The following is a 24,310-nucleotide window of genomic DNA, read 5'->3' as shown; positions in this document are numbered from 1 at the left end:
ACAACAAAACCTTAAGGATATCAGTCCCAAAGAACGATTCTCCGGCCGGGAGCTACAGGATTTTTTCCACTGGAACCGGGGGTAACCAGACCCCAGAGCCTCAGCAGGAGCGGAAGCGCTGAAGCCTTCCCTCAAATAGTTTTCTCTAGGATCGTCTTGAAGGGCAGTGATGAACAGCCAAATCTATCCCAAGTCTTCAATCCGCCCAGCCGCCAGTTCTGGGCTCATTTATATATCTCCTCCCAGAGTCTGTTCGCAGGATCTTTTTCATCTGGTAGCAATTAAGCTCCTGCATGAGGTGGTTGCCCTTCTGGTGAATTAACATCACCTGTTCTCTTACTAGACCATTCCATCCCACACTTGGGATCCTAAAGAACAGGTTTCTCTCCTTTAACAGGGTTTCTCTGTGTGCCCCTGGCTGTCCTGGACTCGCTTTGTAGACCCGCCTGCCTCTGCCTCCCGAGTGCTAGGTAATCCTCCTTTTCTATCAGTCTGCTCTGAATTTATTCACAGGCTGCACACCTGTTAGTGGCAAAGATCTCCACATCTTAGCTTGCCGAGTGCAGGTGATGCAGGAGTTGGAGACAGGCCTAGACAACAGACCTGCCAATGCCCCTTAAAAGTTTCACAGTATTCAGAAACAGGAGGCTGGTTTTGTAGCTCAGTTGATTAGAGTACTTGCTTTGCATGCTCAAAGCCTGGGCTCAATCCCTAACACCTCAAGAATACTGAATACAACAGTACCTGAAATCCCAGCATTTGGGAGATAGAGGCAGGAAAACAAGGTCAGGGTTATCCTTGGCAACAGAGCTTAGTTCCAAGGCCAACCTTGGATACATTAGACCCTGTTCTGGACCAAGGGTGTAGTGTAGTACCATTAAAAAAAATCTTGGCTGGAGAGATGGCTCAGAGGATAAGAGCACTGTCTGCTTTTCTAAAGGTACTGAGTTCAATTCCCAGCAACCACATGGTGGCTAACAACCATCTATAATGTGATCTGGTGCCCTCTTCTGGCATACAGGCAAAGCACTGTATATGTAATAAATAAATAAATATTAAAAAAAAAAAAAAAAGCCGGGCGTGGTGGCGCCGCCTTTAATCCAGCACTCGGGAGGCAGAGGCAGGCGGATCGCTGTGAGTTCGAGGCCAGCCTGGTCTACAAAGCGAGTCCATGATGGCCAAGGCTACACAGAGAAACCCTGTCTCGAAAAACCAAAAAAGAAAAAAAAAATCTTAAGGAAAAATTTTAAGTCCAATTATAATTTATAATTTTAACAAACAAAACCAAAACAGCTGGGAAATCCCCCAGCGTCCAGATACAGAGCAGGTTCTGAGACTCCAACCAACAGTATCATCAACTGCACATAGAAAAATGGAGGTGAAGCCGGGCGTGGTGGCACACACCTTTAATCCCAGCACTTGGGAGGAGGCAGAGGCAGGTGGATCATTGTGAGTTTGAGGATAGCCTGGTCCACAAAGGAAGTCTCTGACAGCTAAGGCTACACAGAAACCCTGTCTGGAAAAACAAAAGGGGGGGGGGGGTCCCAGCACTCGGGAGGTAGAGACAGGTGGATCGCTGTGAGTTCGAGGCCAGCCTGGACTACAAAGTGAGTCCAGGACAGCCAAGGCTGCACAGAGAGACCCTGTCTCGAAAAAAGGAAAAAAGAAAAAAGAGGGGGGGAGGGGGCGTGAAGCTGGGAGTGGCTTTGACCTTTTTCAAACCTACTTTGGGGTTCTTTAATGCTTACACCTCCCTTACAACCCACCAACCCTAGATAGGAGAGAAAAGAGGTTAATGGGTACAGGAGTAGACCTTTTTGACTCAGTTCCTGGGAGCAATTTGCCTGGCATAGTCAGCAGGATTTCAGCAAATCAGCAATTCAACCAAAGTTGCTGCTGGAACCTGGAACAGCCCCAAAGCTTTCCCTGGAGCGGTTCTCTCTAGGAGGTCTCGAAGTGGAGTGAAGACTAGCCAAAGGATTCCAAGACCCAAAAAGCCCCGCCTCGCCTCCTGTTTTGGAGGCTGTACTAAGATGTGTTTCAGCTGGCAAAAACCAAGCTCCCACAGGAGGTAGTTCATCTTCTTGGATAAACATCACCTGATCTCTCACAAGTCTGTCCCTCATCCCACACTTGGGATCAAAACAAAAACATGTTTATATCCACTACAGTGGTTCTAGCATTTTTGAAAAAAAACGTTTTGTTATTGTTTTGAGACAGGGTCTCATGCAGCCCAGGCTGGTCTCAAGCTCACTGTGTAGCTAAGGATGATCTTGACCGTCTAATGAGATTGGACAAATTTGGTTTGATAAAGCTGTAGCCAGATCTTGAATGTCTGCTTCTCCTGCCTCCACGTCCTGGGTGCTGGGATTACAGGCATGGGCCAGCATTTCCAGTGTACTCAGTGCTGGGAACTGAACCCAAGGCTTGTGCATACTGAAGCACTCTACCAACTGATCTACACCCAAAGTTCCCAGTATTTTCAAGTGGGATGTGGGAGGATCAGGAGTTCAAGGTCATCTTCAATTATATTTAGAGTGGGTGGTGTGATGGTTCAGTGGGTAAAGGCACTTGTCACCAAGCCTGACAACTTGAGTTCAATCTCCAGAACCCACTTTATAGGAGAGAACCAACTTCCCCAAATTGTCCTCTGACCTCCACACTGGAGCTGCAGCAACCAAATATATATACCACAAATACACACATATAAATAAATAAATGTTACAAACCACCACCAACAGAACAGATTCAAAGTTTAATGGGCTACGTTAGGCCATAGGGTTTTGATTTTTTTAATTAATTAATTTTTTTAAAGATTTATTTATTACACATACAGTGTTCTGTCTGCATGTACATCTGCATGCCAGAAGAGGGCACCAGATCTCATTATAGATGGTTGTGAGCCAATCATGTGGTTGCTGGGAATTGAACTCAGGACCTTCAGAAGAGCAGGCAGTGCTCTTAACCTCTGAGCCATCTCTTCAGGCCACTCTTTCTTTCTTTCTTTTTAAGATTTATTTATTATTATGTAAACAGTGCTCTATCTGCATGTACACCTGCATGACAGAAGAGGGCACCAAATCTCATTATAGCTGGTTGTGAGCCACCATGTGGTTGCTGGGAATTGAACTCAGGACGTCTAGAAGAACAGACAGTGCTCTTAACTGCTGAGCCATCTCTCCAGCGCCACTCTTTCTTTTCTTTTCTTTTCTTTCTTTCTTTTTTTTTTTTAATAAAGATTGATTTATTCACTTTCATTTGTGTGAGTTTATGTGGAGCACGTATTCAGGGGCCTACGGGGGACAGAGGGTGTTGGATCCCCTAGAGTTATAGGCAGTTGTAAACTACCTCATGTGTGTGCTAGGAACTGAATCTGGCTCCTCTGGAAGAGCAGCAAGTCCTCTTAACCTCAGAACCATCTCTCCAACACACACACACACACACACACACACCTTTCTTAAAATGTCCATTGTGACTATATGGGGTCCCATAACTCAAAGTATGAAGTACAAAAGTAGGGTGTTTGTTTGTTTGGTTTGTTCTTGTTTTTCAAGACAGGGTCTCTCTGTGTTATTTTGGCTGTCCTGGACTCGCTTTGTAGACCAGGCCGACTGAGAACTCACAGCGATCTGCCTGCCTCTGCCTCCTGCGTGCTGGGATTACAGGCCTGTGCCACCATGCCCTGCTTGTTGTTTTGTTCTTTTTAAATGTGTGTAGATGTTTTAGCTGCATGCTTCCTGCCCATGGAAGCCATTGGATCCCCCTGAACTAGCAGTCCAGTTGTGAGTTGCCACAGAAGTGCTGGGAATTAAACCTGAGTCCTCTGGAAGAGGAGCCAATGTTCTTAATCCCTGAGTCATGTCTCTAGCCCCATGGTTTGGGTTTAAATAAAATTACCTATTCAAGGGCTGGAGAGATGGCTCAGCGGGTTAAGAGCACTGTCTGCTCTTCCAGAGGTCCTGAGTTCAGTTCTCAGCAACCACATGGTTGCTCACAATCATCTATAATGGAATCTGATGTCCTCTTCTGGCATTCAGGCATACATGCAGATAGAGCACTCATACACATAAAATAAATAAATATTTATTTCACTGAGATAGGGTTTCTCTGTGTGACCCTGACTATCCTGGAACTCACTCTGAGGACCAGGCTAGCCTCTAAAGCAGAGATTCACCTGCTGCTGCCTCCTGAGGGCTGGCATTAAAGGCATGCACCCTCATATTCCTCTTTTATTTTTTACTTTTTAATTTCTTTGGTTCTGAGCTCTACGTAAGCTCTACCTAAACTGATTACATTGGCTGAGCCAGACGTGGTGTGCATCCATAATCCTAACACTTAGCAGGAAGATCAGGAGTTCAAGGCCAGCTTGTAAACACACACACACACACACACACACACACACACACACCCCAAAACAAAATACACACACACACCCCAAAACAAAACAACAAAAAAGTTTTATAAATGCAACTTCTGAGCCCGCAAGGTGGTGCCCACCAGTAATCCAATCATTCGGGAGTTAGAGGCAGGCGATCTCGGAGTTGGAGGCCAACCTCGTCTACAGCGAGAGTTCTAGGACAGCCAAGGCTACACTAAGAAACCCTGTCTTGGGGTTAGGGATTTAGCTCAATGGCAAGAGCGCTTGCCTAGCACCTGAGTTCGGTCCTCAGCTCTGGGAGAAAAACCAACAACCACCACCACCCTATCTTAGAAAATCAAAATATCAAAAGCAATAGCCAAAGAAGTGTAAATAATTCTGATTAAAATCTGATACAAGAATCGCATGCCTTTAATCCCAGTATTCGGGAAGCAAAGGCAGGCGGATCTCTATGAGTTTGAGGCCAGCCTGGTCTACAAATCGAGTCCAGAACAGCCAGGGCTACAGAGAGAAACTTTGTCTCGAAAAAGAAAAAGAATCCTTAAAGCTCTCTCACTTGTCTTATGCAGTATTTTGTCCTTGACAAACAGTCACGAGTCAGCTGGGACAGAAAAGACACTGGCTGGACAGTCTGCGCAGGCGCTTGGGAGGAAAGCTGGGCTAGGGCGGAACTTCCGAGGGCACAGTTCTCGTTCTATTGGTTGAGAAGGGTCTGCCTCTTGGTCACCTGGCAGGAACCGGAAGCCGGGGTTATAAAGTAAAAGAAGCGGCGTCTGTCCTGGGCTTTCGTCTCGGGTCCGCTCCGCCGCAATTTCAAGCCCAAACTCAAGGCTGTCCCCTGGCCGAGCTTCGCCTTCGCCATGGCGCTCAGCGATGCAGACGTACAGAAGCAGGTGAGGGCCGGCTTGAGTGCCGCGCAGCCGCAGTGAGGTCTGTGCTGGCGTTTGGCTCCAGCAAAGCTAGCTCTTAGGGCGGCCCGAGCTCCGTGGCGGAGCCCCTTGGACTGCCTCCTGTCAGGGGGCGAGTGGTTTGTGCGGGGATGATTTTGCAGGCCTCGGGTCGGGGGTGAGGGAATTGCACCGCATCTCACGTGACCGCTGGTCTCCTGCTTCCACTTGCCTTCCATCTCCGCAACCCCCCTTTTCCTGGGATTTTCACTACTTAATCCGGCAGTTTTGTGGAAAGGTTGAAAGGGGTTTTTACCCCCTCATTTTTTTAAGCCCGAAGGACTGATCTACAATATATAATAGGGAAGAGACTGTTAGGGAAAAGCAGCTTGCTTTTTGAGGACCATCGTTGAGTAAACCGAGGTTATTTATCTCGGAAAGTTATCATAAACCTAAGGTGTACATTTAATATCTGTCGAATGAGAAAGCCTTTTCTTACTGCACTTACAAGCCACAAGTTAGGTGAGTAATCATGAGCTCAGGTCAGTTCCTCCACCCTCATTTTGAGACAGGGTCTTCTGTAGCCCAGGCTGCTGTCCAGTTCTGAGGATGAGTTTAGCCTTTTGATTTTCTTTCCTTTTATTTATTTATTTATTTATTTATTTATTTATTTTTCTGAGACAGCGTTTCTCTGTGTTAGCCCTGGCTGTCCTGGACTCACTTTGTAGACCAGGCTGGCCTCGTACTCAGAGTGATCAGCCTGCCTCTGCCTCCCTGAGTGCTGGGATTAAAGGCTTGTGCCACTGCACCTGGATTTACACTGAAGTTTTTAAATACTAGGAATATTACAATTCCAGTTGTGATGACACCTGTGTAGGCCTGGCTGCTTTGGAATCACGATTTCAGGCCAACTGGGCTTCACAGCCTGACTTCACACTGTAAATGAAATCAAAGTAAAAGCGCATTATAAGGGAGAAACAGGGTGCTGACAGGTCTATTACAAGAGAAAAGTGGCCCATGCCTGTAATCCCAGCACTTGGGAGGCAGAGGCAGGCGGATCTCTGTGAGCTCGAGGCCAGCCTGGTCAACAGGACAGCCAAGGCTACACAGAGAGACCCTGTCTCGAAACAAGAGAAAAGTGCTTCCCGTTTGTCTTGCTGACTGATAACAGGTCTCCTGGGACTTGTCTATTATTTATCCATCCATCTATCCATTTATTTATTTAGAGGATGTTTTTCCTTTGGTGTTCTGAAATAAGTTCTTGCTTTGTAGTGCTGGGATTACAGATGCAGCCCTCCTCACCCGAGCTACATGAGTTTGCAGAAAAGAAAATGTAAAGCTGCAATTTAATGTCCACACAGTTTAGAGAACTAAGTACTCCCCCCCCCCCACCAGGAACTAGAAACACCCCCTCCTCCCCAAACTGAAGCGCACTAACCGACTCTTGAGTCTTCCTGGATGAACAGTTTTTGTCTTTGATGTTTCCATGTCTTTGGTAGAAATATCTTTTCATTTTATCCTTAACCAAATACGCATCGAAAACAGTTAGGTGCTTCTTCTTCCTTTTGGGAGTGGAGAAGATATTTACGGAAAGGAAACAGGGGTGACATCTGTGAAGGTTAAGAAACCCCACGGTACGTTTACAGAAACCAGGGCTTTGGGACATGTGTCACTGCCCCAGGGTTTAGCATAGGAAACTCTTGATGCATTGGGAAAGCACAGTGCCCTCCTCATGCTCCCAGCAGTCACAATCCAGTTCCCGTTTTTTTTAACCCCCCCTCACCCTCCCCCCCCAGTTTCCTTTTCTTTCCTTGTTAGAATGTGTGGAAGGCCAAGACCTCCACAGGAATGTTTATTTTGTTCTAGAAGACCCATTTTTCTTTATATTAAAGAACTCTTTACAGTCTGTGCTCACTCCAGTAAGAACAGAGGCCTTTGTTGTATGAGGGGCCTGTTTTGTTCTGCAGTGGGTAGGGCTCCAACCCAGGTCTTGGTGGGCAAGTGGTCTGCCAGTGAGCTACACTCCCAGGCCAAGGACAATTTTTTTTTCTCCCAATACAGTGTTTTTCTGTATAACCTTGGCTGTCCTGGACTCACTTTGTAGACCAGGCTGGCCTCGAACTCACAGCGATCCACTTGCCTCTGCCTCCCGAGTGCTGGGATAACAGGCATGCGCCACCACGCAAGGGCAATGTTTTATTCAGTATATTCTCAGCAGTATATAAGGCCAAGTGCCATGCAAATAATAGGTGCTTAAGAAATCCTAGATTTAGCCAGGCATGGTGGTGTATGCCTTTAATCCCAGCACTCGGGAGGCAGAGACAGGTGGATCGCTGTGAGTTCGAGGCCAGCCTGGTCTACAAAGTGAGTCCAGGACAGCCAAGACTACACAGAGAGACCCTGTCTCAAAAAACCAAAAAAAAAAAAGAATTTTTTTTTTTCCCTTTCCCCTGTCATTTTTTATTCTCAATTTAATGTCTGTTTGGTTTGGGACAGTGTGGTGCTTGGCTCAGGTCCTCAACATGGGGGGCAAGCACTGAGCCATCCTCCCTTCCCTTCACTCAGGATTTAGAGTATGGCTACTTATTATATCAGATTTTCATTCTTTTTCTTTTCTGGTTCAGGGGTGGAGTTAAATGTCCTTAAGAGGTTGACTCATGCAGTCATCTTGGTTGACTGTAAACAGGCTTCTCTGGCCTGAGTTTAAATGGGAGCCTTTGCTAGGCTGATGAAGGCACGTCTGTGGCTGAGAGGCCCTGCACAGCTAAGGAGGGCAGGTAATACAGGTTGGAATTGGTTTCATCCAGGGAAGCCAAATGGATCTCGGAGCATTTATAAACAGTGATCACGTTGTTAAAGTATGTCTGTGTTTTTGAGGCTGGGGCTCACTCAAGCTGGCTCACAGAGATTCACCTGCCTTTGCTTCCCAAGTGCAGGCACGTGCTGCTGTGCCCAGTGTCTTAAGATGCTTTTTAAAAATAACATTTGTTTCTGTGTGTGTTAGTATTTCTAGTGCGGTGATAAACGCCATGACCAAAAGTGACTTGGATATGAGTTTCAATTACACATCACAGTCTATCTCAAAGGAAGTCTGGGCAGGGGCTGGAGGCAGGGACTGAAAGAGAGGCCATGGGACAGACTGTTCAAGGGTTTCTTCCTTACGGCTCCCTCAGCTCACCTTTCTATACATTGTAGGACCACCTTCCCAGATGTGGCACCTCCCACAGTGGGCTGGGCTCTCCCACATGAATCTCTAAAACATGCCGTTCAGGCTTGCCACGTTTTCTCAGTTGTGCATCCCTTCTTTTCAGATAACTCTAGTTTGTGTCATTGTGTCAAGTTGACAAAAAACAAAACAAAACAAAAACCTCAGGAGGCAGAGGCAGGCAGATCGCTGTGAGTACAAGGCCAGTCTAGTCTACAGAGCAAATCCAGCCAAGGCTGTACAGAGAAACCCTGTCTCAAAAACAAACAAACAAAAAACCCAAAACCCAACCAGGACTGCTGGCTTATTGGGTAAAGCACCTGATGCCAAGCCTGGCACGGTCAATCCCTGTGACCCACATGGTGGGTCTTCTACAGGTGCTGGCCTCTGTGGCATATGCACACCCACAAACATGGACACACAGTAAATAAAAATGGAAAGAAGAAGACCAGATAGATGGAAGCTGAGCATGGTGGCGCACGCCTGTCATCCCAGCACTGGGGAGGCAGAGGCAGGAGGATCTCTGTGAGTTCTAGGCCAGCCTGGTCTACAAAGTGAGGCCAGGACAGTCAGGACTACACAGAGAGACCCTGTCCAGATGCTTAGGTGCTTAGAAGAGCAGGTACAGAGTGCATTAGGAGTGCAGATGTGGGAGGTTCAGGAGCTGTCGGCTGAGCTGGGGCCTGAGGTTAGGCAAGTGAAGACTGATCCACGCGGAAGGGGAGCATATTTAGACACCTTGCACATGTGAACGAACAGTAAACTCCAGGAACTGAAGTGAGCGACTTATGCTAACTACGCCACCTGAGGAGTCCTCAGTTATGTTGGTTTGTTCCGGATGGTGCTTGGGAGGGAAGTGATAGTCAGCCTTGTATTTTCTTCAGTCTTTGCAGTGCTGTGGAAGTGCCATGAGGATAGGTAGGCCTGGAACTTGGTAATCCTCGTGTGACTACCTACTGACTCTGAAGTTAGATGTCACTGTCTTCTCTCACCGAGTTAACACATCATGTCTTCCCCACATAGATTAAGCACATGATGGCTTTCATCGAACAAGAAGCCAACGAGAAAGCGGAAGAAATAGATGCGAAGGTGAGATTTTCTAGTTCTAGTCATCTAAAGGTTCGAGCTGTTTGGTTTTGCTAAGCATTATTGCTGCTAAGAATTGTTTAGTTTCGCCCCCTCTCAGCCACCTCTCAGCATGTGTCTCATTTTTATAACATCATACAAAGAAACTAGTTTCATTATATATCATATTTATTTTGGGGCTGGAGAGATGGCTCAGCAGTTAAGAGTGCTGGCTGCTCTTCCTGAGGACTTGAGTTTGGTTCTCAGCACACACATGGCAACTCAGAACTGTGGGTGCAGGTGGTTGAAAGCTGTCTGATGGGGGTGCTTGTAACTGAACCCAGGTCCTCCAGAAGTGTGAGTGCCCTCAACAGTTGACCAATCTATGTAGTGCCACTTAAATTCTTTTTTCCAGTTGCATTTCTCTTGGGGAGTGGGCATATGTGGAGCTCAGAGAATAACTTTCTGGAGTCAGTTTTCTCCTTCTGCTATGTGGTCCCTGGACTCTAGTTCAGGTCCTCAGGCTTGGTCGCAGTAACCCTCAGAGCTGTTTTGGCAGCCTCCTCCCTCCATTTTTGAGACAGAATGTCAGTCTCCTAGGCTGGCCTCTAACTCAGCAATGTAGTGAAAAATGATCTTGAACTCCTGTTCCTTGAAGTTTTAAAACAATTTTTATACTTATTGTGGGCACATGTGTTCATATACTGTTTTTTTGTTTTTTGTTTTTTGTTTTTGTTTTTTTGGTTTTTCAAGACAGGGTTTCTCTGTGTAGCCTTGGCCATCCTGAATTCACTTTGTAGACCAGGCTGGCCTCGAACTCCCAGCGATCCGCCTGCCTCTGCCTCCCGAGTGCTGGGATTAAAGGCGTGTGCCACCATGCCCGGCATATACTGTATTTTTATTGAAAAAAAAAATAAAGAAAGAATGAGAAGAAAGAAAACGCACAAGGTACTGGATAGATGGCTCAGAGGTTAAGACCACTGGCTGTTCTTCCAAAGGTCCTGAGTTCAATTCCAAGCAACCATATGATGGCTCACAACCATCTATAATAGGATCTGGTGCCCTCTTCTGGTGTGAAGATGTATGTGCAGACAAAACACTATATACATAATAATAAATCTTGAAAAAAAACCCACAAGAAATATACACACACAGAAATGCACAGATGCACACACAAAACTCATAAAAACAAAATCAGAAACAATAAAGACAGGCAAAGGACATGTGAAGTTAAAACAGTGCCCAAAGTATTGTGAGACAGAGCCTCTCGAAAGGTACCGTTGAGTTTGTTTTGTGTTGGCCATCTCTAGCAGGCATGAGGCTTCCTTTAGGTGTGGTATTGTGCCGAGTGAAACTGTCTTATTTAGGGTCTTATTGCTATGAAGAGACACCATGACAAGACTGTCAGTCCCAGCGCTCAGGAGGTGGAGGCAGACAGATCGCTGTGAGTTCGCGGCCAGCATGGTCTACAAAGCAAGTCCAGGACAGGCGAGGCTAATACAGAGAGACCCTATCTCAAAAAGCCAAAAGAAAAGAAAAGACTGTCAGGAGCTAGGCATGGCGGCATACACCTGTAATCCCAGCACTGTGGGAGACAGAGACAGGTAATGTTTGAAGCCAGTCTAGTCTACAAAGTGAGTCCAGGGCAGCCAAGGCTACACAGAGAAACCCTGTCTCGAAAAATTAAAATAAGGGGCTGGAGAGATGGCTCATCGGTTAAGAGCATTGTCTGCTCTTCCAGAGTTCCTGAGTTCAATTCCCAGCAACCACATGGTGACTCACAACCATCTGTAATGTGATCTAATGCCCTCTTCTGGCCTGCAGGTGTACATGTAGGCAGAGCACTCTGTACATAATAAATAAATGTTTAAAAAAAAAAAAAAAGAAAAAGAAAAATTAAAATAAAAAAAGACTGTCAGGCTTGGAGAGATGGCTCGCTGGCTTAAAGTATTACAGTTGTTACTTAGGACCAGAGTTTGGTTCCCAGCACCTGTACCGGTGGCTCAGAACCACCTGTAACTTGAGCCCCACAGGATCTGATACCTTCATCTGGCCTCCACAAAACACACGCACACACAAGTAACCAGCAACAAGCCGGTGTGGTGGCACAGGCTTTTAATCCCCACCCTCAGGCAGAGGCAGGCAGATCTCTGAGTTTGAGGCCAACTTGGTCTACACAGCAAGTTCCAGGACAGCCAGCGCTACAAAGGAAAACCCTGTCTCAAAAACAAAACAAACAAACAAAAATCAAAGTAATCTTTGAGAATAAGTGTTAGATTTTCTGTTTCAGATAGGGAACAAGTGAATATATGAAAGTATTCGTTGTTCTCAGTGCTCAAAATAAAACGCTTGGCCCAATCCCGTGTGGTGGATTAATGCACATTAACTATTCGTAGGCAGAAGAAGAGTTCAACATTGAGAAGGGCCGCCTGGTGCAGACGCAGAGACTCAAGATCATGGAGTACTACGAGAAGAAAGAGAAGCAGATTGAGCAGCAGAAGAAAATGTAAGTAGGTGATGGTTAGCGGGCTAAACTAGGGAAGCCTGGAGCGGCCTGAACTTGCTGATCCTCCTGCCTCCACCTCCCAAGCGCTGGGCTCACAGGTGTGTGCCACCATAAGTGACTTCAGCTGGAGACTGAGTCCAGGGCCTAGTGATGTCCACACGCTCCACCAACCAGCTGAGCTGTGTCCTCAGACATCAAGAAGCTTTGAAAATCAATGAACCGAGACCACGGGGAGTAGCTCAGTGGGGCGGTGCTCACTTAGCCCTGTGCAGGGCCCCAAACGCCATTCCCCAAGAGCAGCTCTGTATCCAAAGAAAGTTCCAAATGTGGGAGGCAAGGCAGCAGATGGGAGTCTAGTCCTTAACTTCACAAGTGAGTGAACTTCTCCATCACTGTGGAACAGAAACCTCCATTGGGGCCGTAGCTAATGTCTGGGACAGCAGACTCCCGAGTTTTCAAAAATGGCAAGGGCGTGATGGCACGTGCCTTTAATCCCAGCACTCGGGAGGCAGAGGCAGGTGGATCTCAGCTTGGTCTGCAAGTGATTCCAGCACAGCCAAGGACACAGAAACACCCCCCCCCCCAAAAAAAAAAAACCAAAACCAAAAAAAACCTCAAGAACAAAAATGATGAGAGAACACGGAAACCTCCCAGGGTTACTGGAAGGTTATTCATTGTTATCAAGGGTCCTTTGCGCTTACGTGGTTGTTGAGTACTTTTCTGTAGTTTTTGCTTCTTATATTGTATTATTGATAGTCTCCCATTCCTTTTGCAGTCAAATGTCCAATTTGATGAATCAGGCAAGGCTGAAAGTCCTCAGAGCAAGAGATGACCTCATCACTGTGAGTAATTAGCTCCTCCCAGTTGTGAAGCTGTGAAATGCTTATTCACTTTCCCGTGATAGAGAGTCACTAGTGAATATTTAGAGAAAATAGATTTTGTTGTTGCTTTTGTGTTTGGTTGGGTTGGCATTTTTTTGTTTGCTTGCTTGTTTGTGTGATAATGTCTCAGTATGTAGCTGGCCTAAAACTTGATCTTGCAATCTGAGTCTTCTGAGTGAGGGTTACAAACCACCATGCTCAGATTTATAAGCTTTTTTTGAAGAGAAAACCATTTGTTCAGCAAATCATTGGACTTGATATTATTAACAATAAATGCAGGCATGGCAGCAGTCATGTAAGACAGTCTTAGATCATACAGCAAGAAGTAAGCCATAGAGTACATTGGGGAGGGGGGCTGAGTGTAGGGCCATGAGTGTAAAACTAAGCCATGCTGCCTTCAATTAAAAAAAAAATTTTTAGCTGGACAGTGGTGGCGTACACATTTAATCCCAGCACTCAGGAGGCCAAAGAGGGTGGATCTTTTGTGAATTCAAGACCAGCCTGGTCTACAGAGTTTAAGTCCAGGACAGCCAAGGCTGTATAGAGAAACCCTATCTTAACAAAAAAACAAAAACAAAACAACAAAGAAGAATTTTATTTTAGTCCTTTTATTCTACAATAAAATACTCAACGGGGCTAGTGAGGCATGGAGACTTTTTCTTTGTATTAGGATGTTTGAAATTGTGACTTACAGTGAGCACACCTCATGTCTGGGAGCTCCTGCAACGGTGCGACAGCTGATGTGATTGGACGGTCCCCAGCACCACAGGAAACTGGACATGGTGATGCACACCTGCATCCCAGCATTCAGGTGGCAGGGATGGGATCACTGGAAATTTGAGGCTGCACTGGGAGCTCTGGTCAGCCATGGGTACATAGTGAGACTGTCAAAAACAAAAAGGGAATTAGATGTGTAACTATTTTGAGCAACCGTGTTGTACAGGATCATTGGTAACCTAGGAGACACTCCAGCCTGTCGTGTGCTTGGCAGGGCAGTTGTGCAGATGGGTAGCTAGGAGACCATGGCAGGGCTGAGTCGCAGCTGGTTGGTCCTCACTGACTTCAGTATGTTTATGATGTTACTCATGTGTTGGCTTCTTTTTTAAAGCCCATGACAGGACACAGTGCCCGAGCCTGTCAACAGTACTTTGCTGCTGAGCTGGATCCCCAAGCCCCCAGCTTTACTCACAGGGCATTTCTTGGTTTGCTTTAGGCTGTTGTAGTGTTTGTTGTGTTGAGACTGCAGCAGGCGTGCCATGCCTGGCTCTTCGTCCAGGTGTTTCACAGTTGGACTGTCTGCATAACTGTTCCTGGGGGTGCCAAATACCAATATGTAGCTTGGGCTGGCTTAGGTGTCCCTGTGTAGCCAGGGATGACCTTGAACATCTTAGCTTCCTGCATCCACTTAGTGCTTGGTTTACAGGGATGCACCACAGTGGCCAGGGTTTTTTGTGGTTTTAGTTTTGGTTTTCTGGTTTTTCGAGACAGGGTCTCTCTGTGTTAGCCTTGGCTGTCCTGGAGTTGCTTAGTAGACCAGGCTGGCCTTGAACTCACAGCTATCTGCCTGCCTCTGCCTCCCGAGTGCTGGGATGAAAAGTGTGCACCACCACGCCCGGCATCAGGTTTTCTGTTGTTGTTGTTGTTGTTGTTTTGTTTTTGCTTTTGTTTTTTTGTTTTTTGTTTTTTGAGACAGGGTCTCTCTATGTCACCCTGGCTGTCCTGCCCTCGCTTTGCAGACCAGGCTGGCCTCTAACTCACATCAATCCACCTGCCTCTGCCTCCCAAGTGCTAGGATTAAAGGCATGCGCCACCACGCCCAACTTGGTGGCCAGTTTTATATAGTTATGGGGTCTAAGCCCGGGGTCTCATACATGGTAAGCAAACACTCTACCAACTGACCTATAGCCCCAGATAGCTGCTCGGTTTGGTGGTGGTGGTAGTTTGGTTTTGGTTTGGTTTGGTTTTTTGAGACAGGATTTCACTGTATAGCCCTGGATGTCTTGAAACTTGCTCTGTAAACCAGGCTGGCCTCAAACTCAGAGATCCACTTGCCTCTGCTTCCCAAGTGCTGGGATTAGAGGCATGTGTGCTCCTGGCTGTCTTTGTTTTAGAGACAAGCTGTCAGTGGCCCCAGAACCTGGAACTCCCTATGTAGAGAGTCAGGCCCTGGACTTGTGATGATCCTTCCACTGACCAGGCAGTGCAGGCATAAACCGCCATGCTGCCTGCCCTTGCTGCTGTGTAGTCCCCGAGGCCTCACACACTGAGCCATGGAATTACAATGCAGATCTTTCCAGGCTCATCTGTCCTGTAGGTTTCTGGGTCACGCAGATCTGTTAGACAGAACTTAAGAGCAGTGGTGTCTCCCAGCAGCACGTAGTGTGTGTAGCACAGACATGCATGTTACCCCGTGTCTCAGGATGTGTGCCGTGCAGAGACCCAGCAGTGGGTGTGAGGTGATGACCATGACCTAGGACGGGCAGATACAAAGCCTTCTCTTTCCGTTCTTTGTAGGATCTGCTAAGCGAGGCAAAGCAGAGACTCAGCAAGGTGGTAAAAGACACAACCCGGTACCAAGTGCTGCTGGATGGGCTGGTCCTCCAGGTATGCTCCCGTGCCTAGGCTGCCTCTCCCAGCTGCAGCCCTGAGAGCCTTTGAAAAGGTCTGTCAGAGGCCAGCTCGCTTTCCCGCCTTAACTTCTTTTTCTTCCTCCTTCCTGTGTCTTGTGCTGTGTGCCGCACAAGGTGGCAACATCTGCTTGTCTGAGACTTGAAGGGGTTACTACTATTTCCTGTCAATTCACACGACCTTTCTAACTCTAGTCAAATCTACTTGCCAGCATTTGAAGTTGGCTTTGAAAGTCCATGTTTAGTACTGAGGACATAGCCTGGTGGTTAAGAATACTTGCCTAGCGCGTGAAAGACCCTCAGGTTCAATCCTAGCACTGCCAAAAAGAAAAAAGGGCAAACAATTGTCTGCTTCTGAGTTATGATCGCATTCATTTACCCATGTTAACCCAGAGTGTTTGTCCTCAGCCTAGCTGATAGGACTCCATCGGAATGTGGCTGACCAGTGAAAGTCTCCGGTGCCAGTCTGTGTCTAGCGTCAATACGAGGCTGGCTCTCTGAGTTCTTGTACTGCGTGTTGTCTCTGCAGCATTACCTGGTGACACCAGAGACAACTACAAGACACCGTGTGCTGTGTTTTCCACTGTAGACTCTGATTGCTTTTTACAGGGCTTGTACCAGCTGTTGGAGCCTCGGATGATTGTGCGCTGCAGAAAACAAGATTTCCCCTTGGTGAAGGTAAAGAACTGAGATTATTATTATTGTTGCTAGTTGTTGTTTAAAACATGGAGCAAAGTGTTAGAGGTGTGATTTAACTGGTAGAATGTGGTTACTGAGGGAAGTCGGGGCAGGAACTAACGCCAAGCTGCTTACTGGCTTGCTCACCCTGCTGTTTTTTCCTTTTGTTTTGTTTTGTTTTGGTTTTGGTTTTTTGAGACAGGGTTTCTCTGTATATAGCCTTGGCTGTCCTGCTAACTTTGTAGACCAGGCTGGCCTCGAACTCACAGTAATCCGCTTGCCTCTGCCTCCCTAGTGCTGGGATTAAAGGTGTGTGCGCCACCACTGCCCGGCTTGTTTTGTTTTTGAAACAGGCCCTCTGGAGTTTGGTATGTAGAACAGGCTGGCCGTGAACCCGGAGATCCTCTTACCTCTGCCACTAACTGAAAGTAAATACACGTGTCACCACACTCCACTTTCTTATAGTGCTCAGGACCACCAGACCATGCGTGGCAGTGCCCACAGTGGGCTGAGCCCTCGCATCTACTACTAATTAAGGGGGTGCCTCACAGACTAGCCTACAGGACAGCCTTATGGAGACTTTCCCAATTGTGAGTCCCCCTTTCCAAGTGACTCTAGCTTGTGTAGAGTTGCCATGAAACTAGCGAAGACAGTGAGTGATTCTGCAGCATGTTAAATAGACTGCACAGGCAAGATGGCCGAGCAGGTCAGCCTGTGCAGGACAGTCACTGCCCTTCTGACCTCTTTGTACACAAAATGAATATTGTTTAGAAAAAAACAGATTTTGTTTTTTTTTTTTTTTTTTTTTTTTTTGGTTTTTTCGAGGCAGGGTTTCTCTGTGTAGCCTTGACTGTCCTGGACTCACTTTGTAGACCAGGCTGGCCTCGAACTCACAGCGATCCACCTGCCTCTGCCTCCCGAGTGCTGGGATTAAAGGCGTGCGCCACCACGCCCGGCTCAGATTTTGTTTTTTGAGACAGGGATTTTCTCTGTAGACCAGGAGAGATCCCACTGCCTCTGCCTCCCAAGTGCTGGGATTAAGGGCTTGTACAACTGCTGCCGCCACCACCACCACCAGGCAAAAAAAAAGTTTTTAACTAGTCCATATTTTGCTTTTTCATTCTCTGTGACAGTAGTGTCGCAGACTTGGCTGGTCTGGAACTTCTTTTTGAAGGTTTATTTCTTATACAGTATTCTGCCCGCGTGTGTGCCTGCCTGCCACAAGAAGGCACCAGATCTCGTTATAGATGGTTGTGAGCCACTATGTGGTTGCTGGGAACTGAACTCGGGACCTTTGGAAAAGCAGACAGGCTCTTAACCTCTGAGCCATCTCCATCCCTGGAACTGCTTGTATAAAGCAGGCTGGCCTTGAACTCAGAGCCCAGTCCTGAGGCTATAGGCGTGTCACAGCGCCTGGCCCTCAGGCTTACCATTGAGAGTCACAGCCAAAGGTCTCTGACGTGGCTGCAGTGAGCCAAATGCCTAAGTAAGTTCAGTGTGTTGGATTTTTTTGAGGAAGAGCCATACAGTTTCTAGGTAGTTGTGTTGTTTTACATTCCTACCCACAGTGCATAAAGGTCCTCCTGTCACTTCATACTCAACAATGCTTTTTTCCCCTCAAAATTTATTTTTTATGTATACAGTGTGATACCTGCATGTAACTCTTGAAGGCACCATATCTCATTATAGATGGTTGTGAGCCATCATGTGGTTGCTGGGAATTGAACTCAGGACCTTTGGAAGAGCAGTCAGTGCTCTTAACCTCTAATACTTTTAAATTTTTTAATTAAAAAAAATTTTTATGAGGGCTGGAGAGATGGCTCAGAGGTTAAGAACACTATTTTTCTAAAGTTCCTGAGTTCAATTCCCAGGAACTACATAGTGGCTCACAACCATCTATAATTAGATCTGGTGCCCTCTTCTGCTGTGTAGGCAAAACACTGTATATGTAATAAATAAATAAATCTTTTAAAAAAACTTTTATGCATATGGGTGTTCTGCCTGCATGTAAGTCTGTACCACCTGTGTGCCTGGTGTCCTTCCAGGCCTGAAGAGAGTTGTAGGTTTGCTGGAATTGAAGTCAGATGGTTGTGAGCTGCCTTGTGGGTGCTGGAATCATATTCCAGTTGTCTGGGAGAGCCTTTGTTCTTGTTTTGTTTTGTTTGAGACAGGGTTTCTCTGTGTAGCCTTGGCTGTCCTCAGTTCATTTTGTAGATCAGGCTGGCCTCGAACTCACAGAGATTGCCTGCCTCTGCCTCCCAGTGCTGGGATTAAAGACATATGCCATGGCGCTCAGCTCAAGCCTTTGTTCTTAGCCCTAGCCAATTCTCCAGCCTGGTGCTTTCTTTATCATAGGGAGTGAAGTCTCTCTTAGTACGAGGTGCCAGTGTCACTTCTGTAGCTTCAGTTAAAGTCAGGCCAATAGCCAAACCCCACCACACAACGATACCACACTGTCTTACACCTGAGCTCAGGCACTGGCGTCCCTGGCAGGTCCATTCAGTTGCCAGGCCCATTGACTCTTCACAGATTAGTTTATGTTTCCAACCTGTGTGTGGTCTCCCATTTCCTCATTCTTCCTCAGGAATGGCACTGTTAGCTGGGCGTGGTGGCACACACTTTTAATCCTAATACTCAGGAGGCAGAGGCAGGCGGATAGCTGTGAGTTCAAGGCCAGCCTGGTCTACAAAGTGAGTCCAGGACAGCCAAACCCTGTCTCGAAAATAAAAAAAAAAAGGGGGGGGGGGGGGGGGGAATGGCACTGTTGTATGACCTCAGCAGCAAAGTTTGCTTTTACTTGAAAATCTTTACTTGTTTTTTGCCCCCTGCCCCCAGGCTGCAGTACAAAAAGCAATTCCTATGTATAAAATTGCCACCAAAAAAGATGTTGATGTCCAAATTGACCAGGAGGCCTATCTGCCTGAGGACATGTAAGAAGTCTTTCTGTTAAGTCCATTTGTTTATTTATTCATTATGTATACAGTGTTCTGCCTGCATGTATACCAGAAGAGGGGACCAGATCTCATTATAGACAATTGTGAGCCACCATGTGGTTGCTGGGAATTGAACTCAGGACCTTTGGAAGAGCTATCTCTCCAGCCCCAGCCTGCTTCTTTATAGAACCCAGGACCACTAGCCCAGGGACAGCACCACCCACCATGGGCTGGGCCCATTTCCTCAACTGAGGCTCCTTCCTCTCTGATAACTCTAGTTGTGTCAGGTTGATACAGAACCAGCTAGGACAGAGGTAAAGCCCATGGCTGGGTTTATTCCTCAACCCTAACTAAGAGCAGTGGTTTTTTAGGGTGAGGTCTTTACTGAAGGAGAGGAGTGGTTGTGTCCCCCAGGTGCCTGGGCCTGTTTTTCTATCTGGTTCTCCATTGCTTTAAGGGGTCAGAGGGGTGGCGCTGCTCGGCTGGGTGGAGCTTTCTATGTGGGAAGTGTGGGACACAACCCTAGGGAGCCGTTGGAAATAAGGCTTGATGCCCAAAGCTGTCAGTCTGATGTCACATTGCCACTGCCTAGCCTGGAGCAGAATCTTGGGACATAATTTGAACTTAATGGAAAGAATGAGGCTTAGGGATGGGAAGTGGGTTGAGAACACTGTCATTAAGGTGGGATTTGGGGGTTTGGGGTTTTACTTCTTGCTACTCCAGGTAGAGCCCATGACGTCATGAGCATCAGGGTTCAGGTGTGGGTTTGCTTCCCTGCTCTGCCGTGGACTGAGTGGTGGTGGAACACTCACTTCATCTCACTGAGTCTTGGCTTCATTTTTTGTTTTGTTTTTCTGGTGCTGAGGGACGAGACAGGATTTCACCCTGTAGAGCAGGTTGGTCTTGTTTCCAGCAGTCTGAAATCAGGAGGCTGGGATCAAGGCATGGCTCACCATGCCCAGCTGACTTCATTAAATGAGATCATGTCTAGGCAGCACTCAGTGTGGTCCCGGTGTGCTGTGGAAACCGAGCAGCCAGTGCAAAAGACATCAGCTGCAGAGGCTGAGGCTCCTGGCGCTTTGTCATCATGTGTGTTTTGAATTTCAGAGATTAGAATGAAATGGGCCGAGGTGTAGTTTGGCAGTTGGGGGTGTGCCCAGCAGGTGTGAGACCCTGGGTCCCACCCCTGGTACCTAAGAGTAATAAAGCACCTATGCCACCATTGGGTAGTGTCTTCAAGTCTGAGACACACTGCCAGGTGTACTGATTCTTCTGAATGAGCGCCCTGGAAAAGCTGGGCTTGGCGGCCCTTGCCTGTGTCACAGTGCTGGGGTGATGAAGCAAGAGCATTGTCAAGAGCGCATGACAGCCTGAGAAGTTGTTGTTGTTGTTATTATTATTATTATTATTATTATTATTTTAAATGATGTACATGGAGTGGGTGTTTTCCAAAACTCGAGCATAGACATGCACATCATCCCAGCTGTGCTGCTCCCAACCCGGGCAGCATAACTGCACGAGGTTGAAAAGAACGCTATGGAAATGTTCATACTATGCAAAATAAATAGCTCAAGATCTGCTCGTTTCTACCAGGTGACAGGAGAGAGGCACTTCTTGTTTGCAGGACACATGAATTAAATATTGTTTTTAATTTTAGTATCACAGTTAAGCGTTTACAGACATACTGTTTCAGGCAGAGTGGTATTGTTTGGTGTGGTTAATACTCCCTTTCTGGTTTATCAGAGTGCCTTTCCTTGTTCATCACATCTAGTGTGCATAAGACTCAGGTTCTTGAGAAGTTAGGAAGCCACAACAAACTGTAGGCTCATCAGGCCTGGTGCACACGCTCAGGAAGTGGAGGCAGGTTAGACAGAGCGGGTGCTTCTCAGCCTTTGGCTCTGACCAAGAATAGAGAGTTTGAGGGCAGTTTGGACTGTAGAGGAGGCCCTGTTTCAGCACACAAGAGGGAAGAGAAGAAAGCCCAGCTGACGCCGGTGCTTGCCTGGATCATCTTTGCTTATTCCTCTCCCTTCCCATCCTCACATTCCCCCCAAAACAAACCCCCAGGAGTCAGGATCTCACCGAGCACTATGTTGCCATTGTGAAGCGTACAGGCTGGGGAGAGAAGGAGGTAATGACACAGAAAGGGGAGGGCGGGCACAGTGACCGTCCACTGGACGCTCAAGGAGAAAATGTAGAACCTTTCCCAACCTGCGCTTAGTGCACATGCGCTTAGATCACAGCAGGCAGGAGGAATTTTAGATGGGGAGTCCCAGACTAGCCTGGGCTACCTAGTCAGGTACTGCCTCAAACAGTATCTGGGCCCTTGTCCGATAGTCCCTTTATCTTGGTACCTGACATAGGTGAATCTGGTTCCCCATGGTTCCTTGTAATACAGTTGACCTGTTTGCCTCTTGAGTGCTGAGAGGCTTTGAGGAGTGGTGACAAGTGAGGGGTGGCTAGAGGCAGTCAGTAGGCAGCCAGGGATGTTGAGTCATCTGTCCTTATCCGTCAGGGGCATGCAGGTGCCACCTCTCCTAGGCTGCCCGATGATTCAAAGCTGAGAGAACTGAAACCAGTTTCCACCTTGCTGGGGAGGGCTGGCACTGAGTTTGTGGCAAGCCTGTCGCCCTGCTGTGCCCTTGACATGGGTAGGCTGCCATGTACTGAGGGAGTACTGTGTCAGGGATGCACACCTCCTCGAGCCTGTTACTTTCTGTGTTCTGTAGAGCTGGTGGAGTTGAAGTCTATAATGGAGATCGCAAGATAAAGGTTTCCAACACTCTGGAGAGCCGGCTGGACCTCATCGCTCAGCAGGTGAGTGTGGAAGATGTTGGTCACCTGGTGGCTGGCACTGCTCTGAAGTGCTGCAGAGAACACAGGCCCGTCAAAGAGAGTGCAAGGCTGCTGGTCTTTACATCCCCACATTTGCACACTGCTCATCTTTGAGGCATGGTGGTCAACAGCACACTGTTAACTTTCTTAATCCCTGACTAGAAGTAGAGTTTAGGCCAGGTGTGGTGGTGCACGCCTAGAGGCAGACAAGTCTCTTGAGCCTGAGGCTAGCCTTGAGTCTGGGGCTAGCCTGGTCTACAGAGTGAGTTCCAAGACAACCGGTTCCGTGTAGAGAGACCCCGTCTTGAAAAACAAAAAAGTGAAAAGAGAAGTTTAGACAGATGTGGTAGCTTTGCTGTTTGGGAAGCTGAGGTAGTATTACCGTACATGCGCGCACGTGTGTACATACACACATACACAGACAGTCCTTCCAGGTCTTCAGTACATAAAGCTATATGTGAACAGCACAGTTAAAAAAAAAAAAAATGCTGACATGATTGTTCCATGATGAGAGAAAGCAGCAAAGATACAAAAAGGGGAAGGTGGGTGCAGCTCTGGCCATCCACTTCTATTGTAGATGAGATAGAGCAGCCAGAGGCATCTGGAATTGCCCAGAGCTGAGAGAGAAAGGAGACCAGTCTGAACATGGCCAGGGCTAGGAGAGGGGGGGGGGGGCGGAGAGGGAGGGAGGAAGAGAGAGAGAGAGAGAAGAGCATAGTAGGGGAGTAAGAGGCCAGCAAGAGACAAGTGTGGTGAGACAGTGGGGGCAGAGCCGTAAAGAGAACAAATGGGATCTGGGAGAAGGGAGGCCTGAGAGGTGAGAAGGGCTAGGATGCTAGCACATACACTGAGATGGATAGCAGGTACTTGTGATACCGAGGGAGCCTGGAGGCCTTCAGGGACTTTGACACAACCACAGGTAGCCATCTGTCCCTTCTGCAGGAGGTCAGGGAAATGACTCCTTTTGGCAGGTGCAAACTGCTTTCACAGGATCCTGGGGAATGCTGGCTTTTATCTGACCACCAGAAATCTTCCTACAGTCCAGGCTGGACTGCCTGACCCCCAACAAAGCCAGTGTGGCGAATCTAAGGGGCCACAGCCTTGGAAGTGTAAGTCCTTGTAGCTGTTTGTTAAAGCTTCAGCACAGATTCCATCCTGACTGCCCTTTGCGGTCACTCCTGGTGGGTTGTAGGCATTCAGAAAGCATGTCTGAGGTGCTGTGTGATGAGATACACCACCTCAGTGTACAGTGATGACCCCAGGCCCTTCTTTTTCTCTGTCCCTTTTGTAAGCATTGAGTGCACAGTCTGACTGCTTCAGTGTCTCTGGCGCCGTACAGCACATAGGGCAGACCTGATGTGCGAAGCTCCACCTTCTCCCCATATGGTGATTCCAGCTGTACAAGGCCCTAACTGAGATCCTTATTTGCTGACTCTTTACAGATGATGCCCGAAGTCCGAGGGGCCTTGTTTGGTGCGAATGCCAACAGGAAGTTTCTGGACTGAGCCTGGGGAGGTGCAGATACCCGTGTGGCTTTCTCTTTCTGTTGTAATCAGTGGACACCCTCTGCAGCTAATGCCCTTGGCCCAGTGTCAACAGAAGGGCTACTTGGTGTGGGCAAGGCCGCAGCCCCAGCCCATCTGACGCACTGATTCGGTGGCAGGACGTGAGGGGTCAGATGGCGCTGTTGCCCTCACCACGAACCCACCTTTCCTGCTCCTGTCTAGTCTAGAGTGCGCTGTGCACGCTGTCCCTGTTCTGTGCGTGTAAAGTGCATGTGGCCTTGCGTTCTTCCAGCAGTACTAGCTTCACGGTTATTATTTAGGTCTAGTTTTCCTTTTCTGTAAATGTGATTTAAAATCTAAGCCACAAGTATTCTTTATTTATTAAAACAAAAGTTTATGTGGATTTGGATTTGGTTGTGCTTTTTTTTTCTTTTTTAAAAAATTTATTTTTATTTTCTATATATGTATGTCTATGTGAGGCTGTCAGATCCTGGAGTTAGATAGTTGTGAGCTGCCATGTGGGTGCTGGGAGTTGAACCCAGGTCCTTCAGAAGAGCAACCAATGCTCTTAACCACTGAGCCATCTCTCTAGCCTGTTTCTTTGTTTTGGTTTGGTTTTTTGTTTTTTATTTTTTTTTCAAGACAGGGTTTCTTTGTGTAGCCTCAGGTGTCCTAGACTCGCTTTGTAGACCAGGCTGGCCTCGAACTCACAGCGATCCACCTGCCTCTGCCTCCCAAGTGCTGGGATTAAAGGCGTGCGCCACCACCGCCTGGGTAGGAACACCATTCTTAAAACAGGATTGCTTTCTC

At 47.4% G+C, this 24,310-nt stretch overlaps 1 protein-coding gene across 1 annotated transcript; it reads left to right on the top strand.

Moving 5' to 3' along the window:
* Positions 1 to 5,094: 5,094 nt before the first annotated feature.
* On the top strand, positions 5,095 to 23,903 carry Atp6v1e1 (ATPase H+ transporting V1 subunit E1). The gene is made up of 9 exons (XM_051155274.1): positions 5,095 to 5,271; positions 9,494 to 9,559; positions 11,932 to 12,041; positions 12,817 to 12,883; positions 15,437 to 15,526; positions 16,159 to 16,227; positions 19,063 to 19,157; positions 21,890 to 21,977; positions 23,438 to 23,903. Exons 1-9 carry the CDS (start codon positions 5,239 to 5,241, stop codon positions 23,498 to 23,500), a joined length of 681 nt encoding a protein of 226 aa, XP_051011231.1. The 5' UTR covers positions 5,095 to 5,238; the 3' UTR covers positions 23,501 to 23,903.
* Positions 23,904 to 24,310: the final 407 nt, after the last annotated feature.

The sequence above is a fragment of the Acomys russatus genome, chromosome 13, assembly GCF_903995435.1.
Source record: "Acomys russatus chromosome 13, mAcoRus1.1, whole genome shotgun sequence".
NCBI classification, from domain to species: domain Eukaryota; kingdom Metazoa; phylum Chordata; class Mammalia; order Rodentia; family Muridae; genus Acomys; species Acomys russatus.
This window is presented reverse-complemented; position numbering and strand designations above follow the sequence as displayed.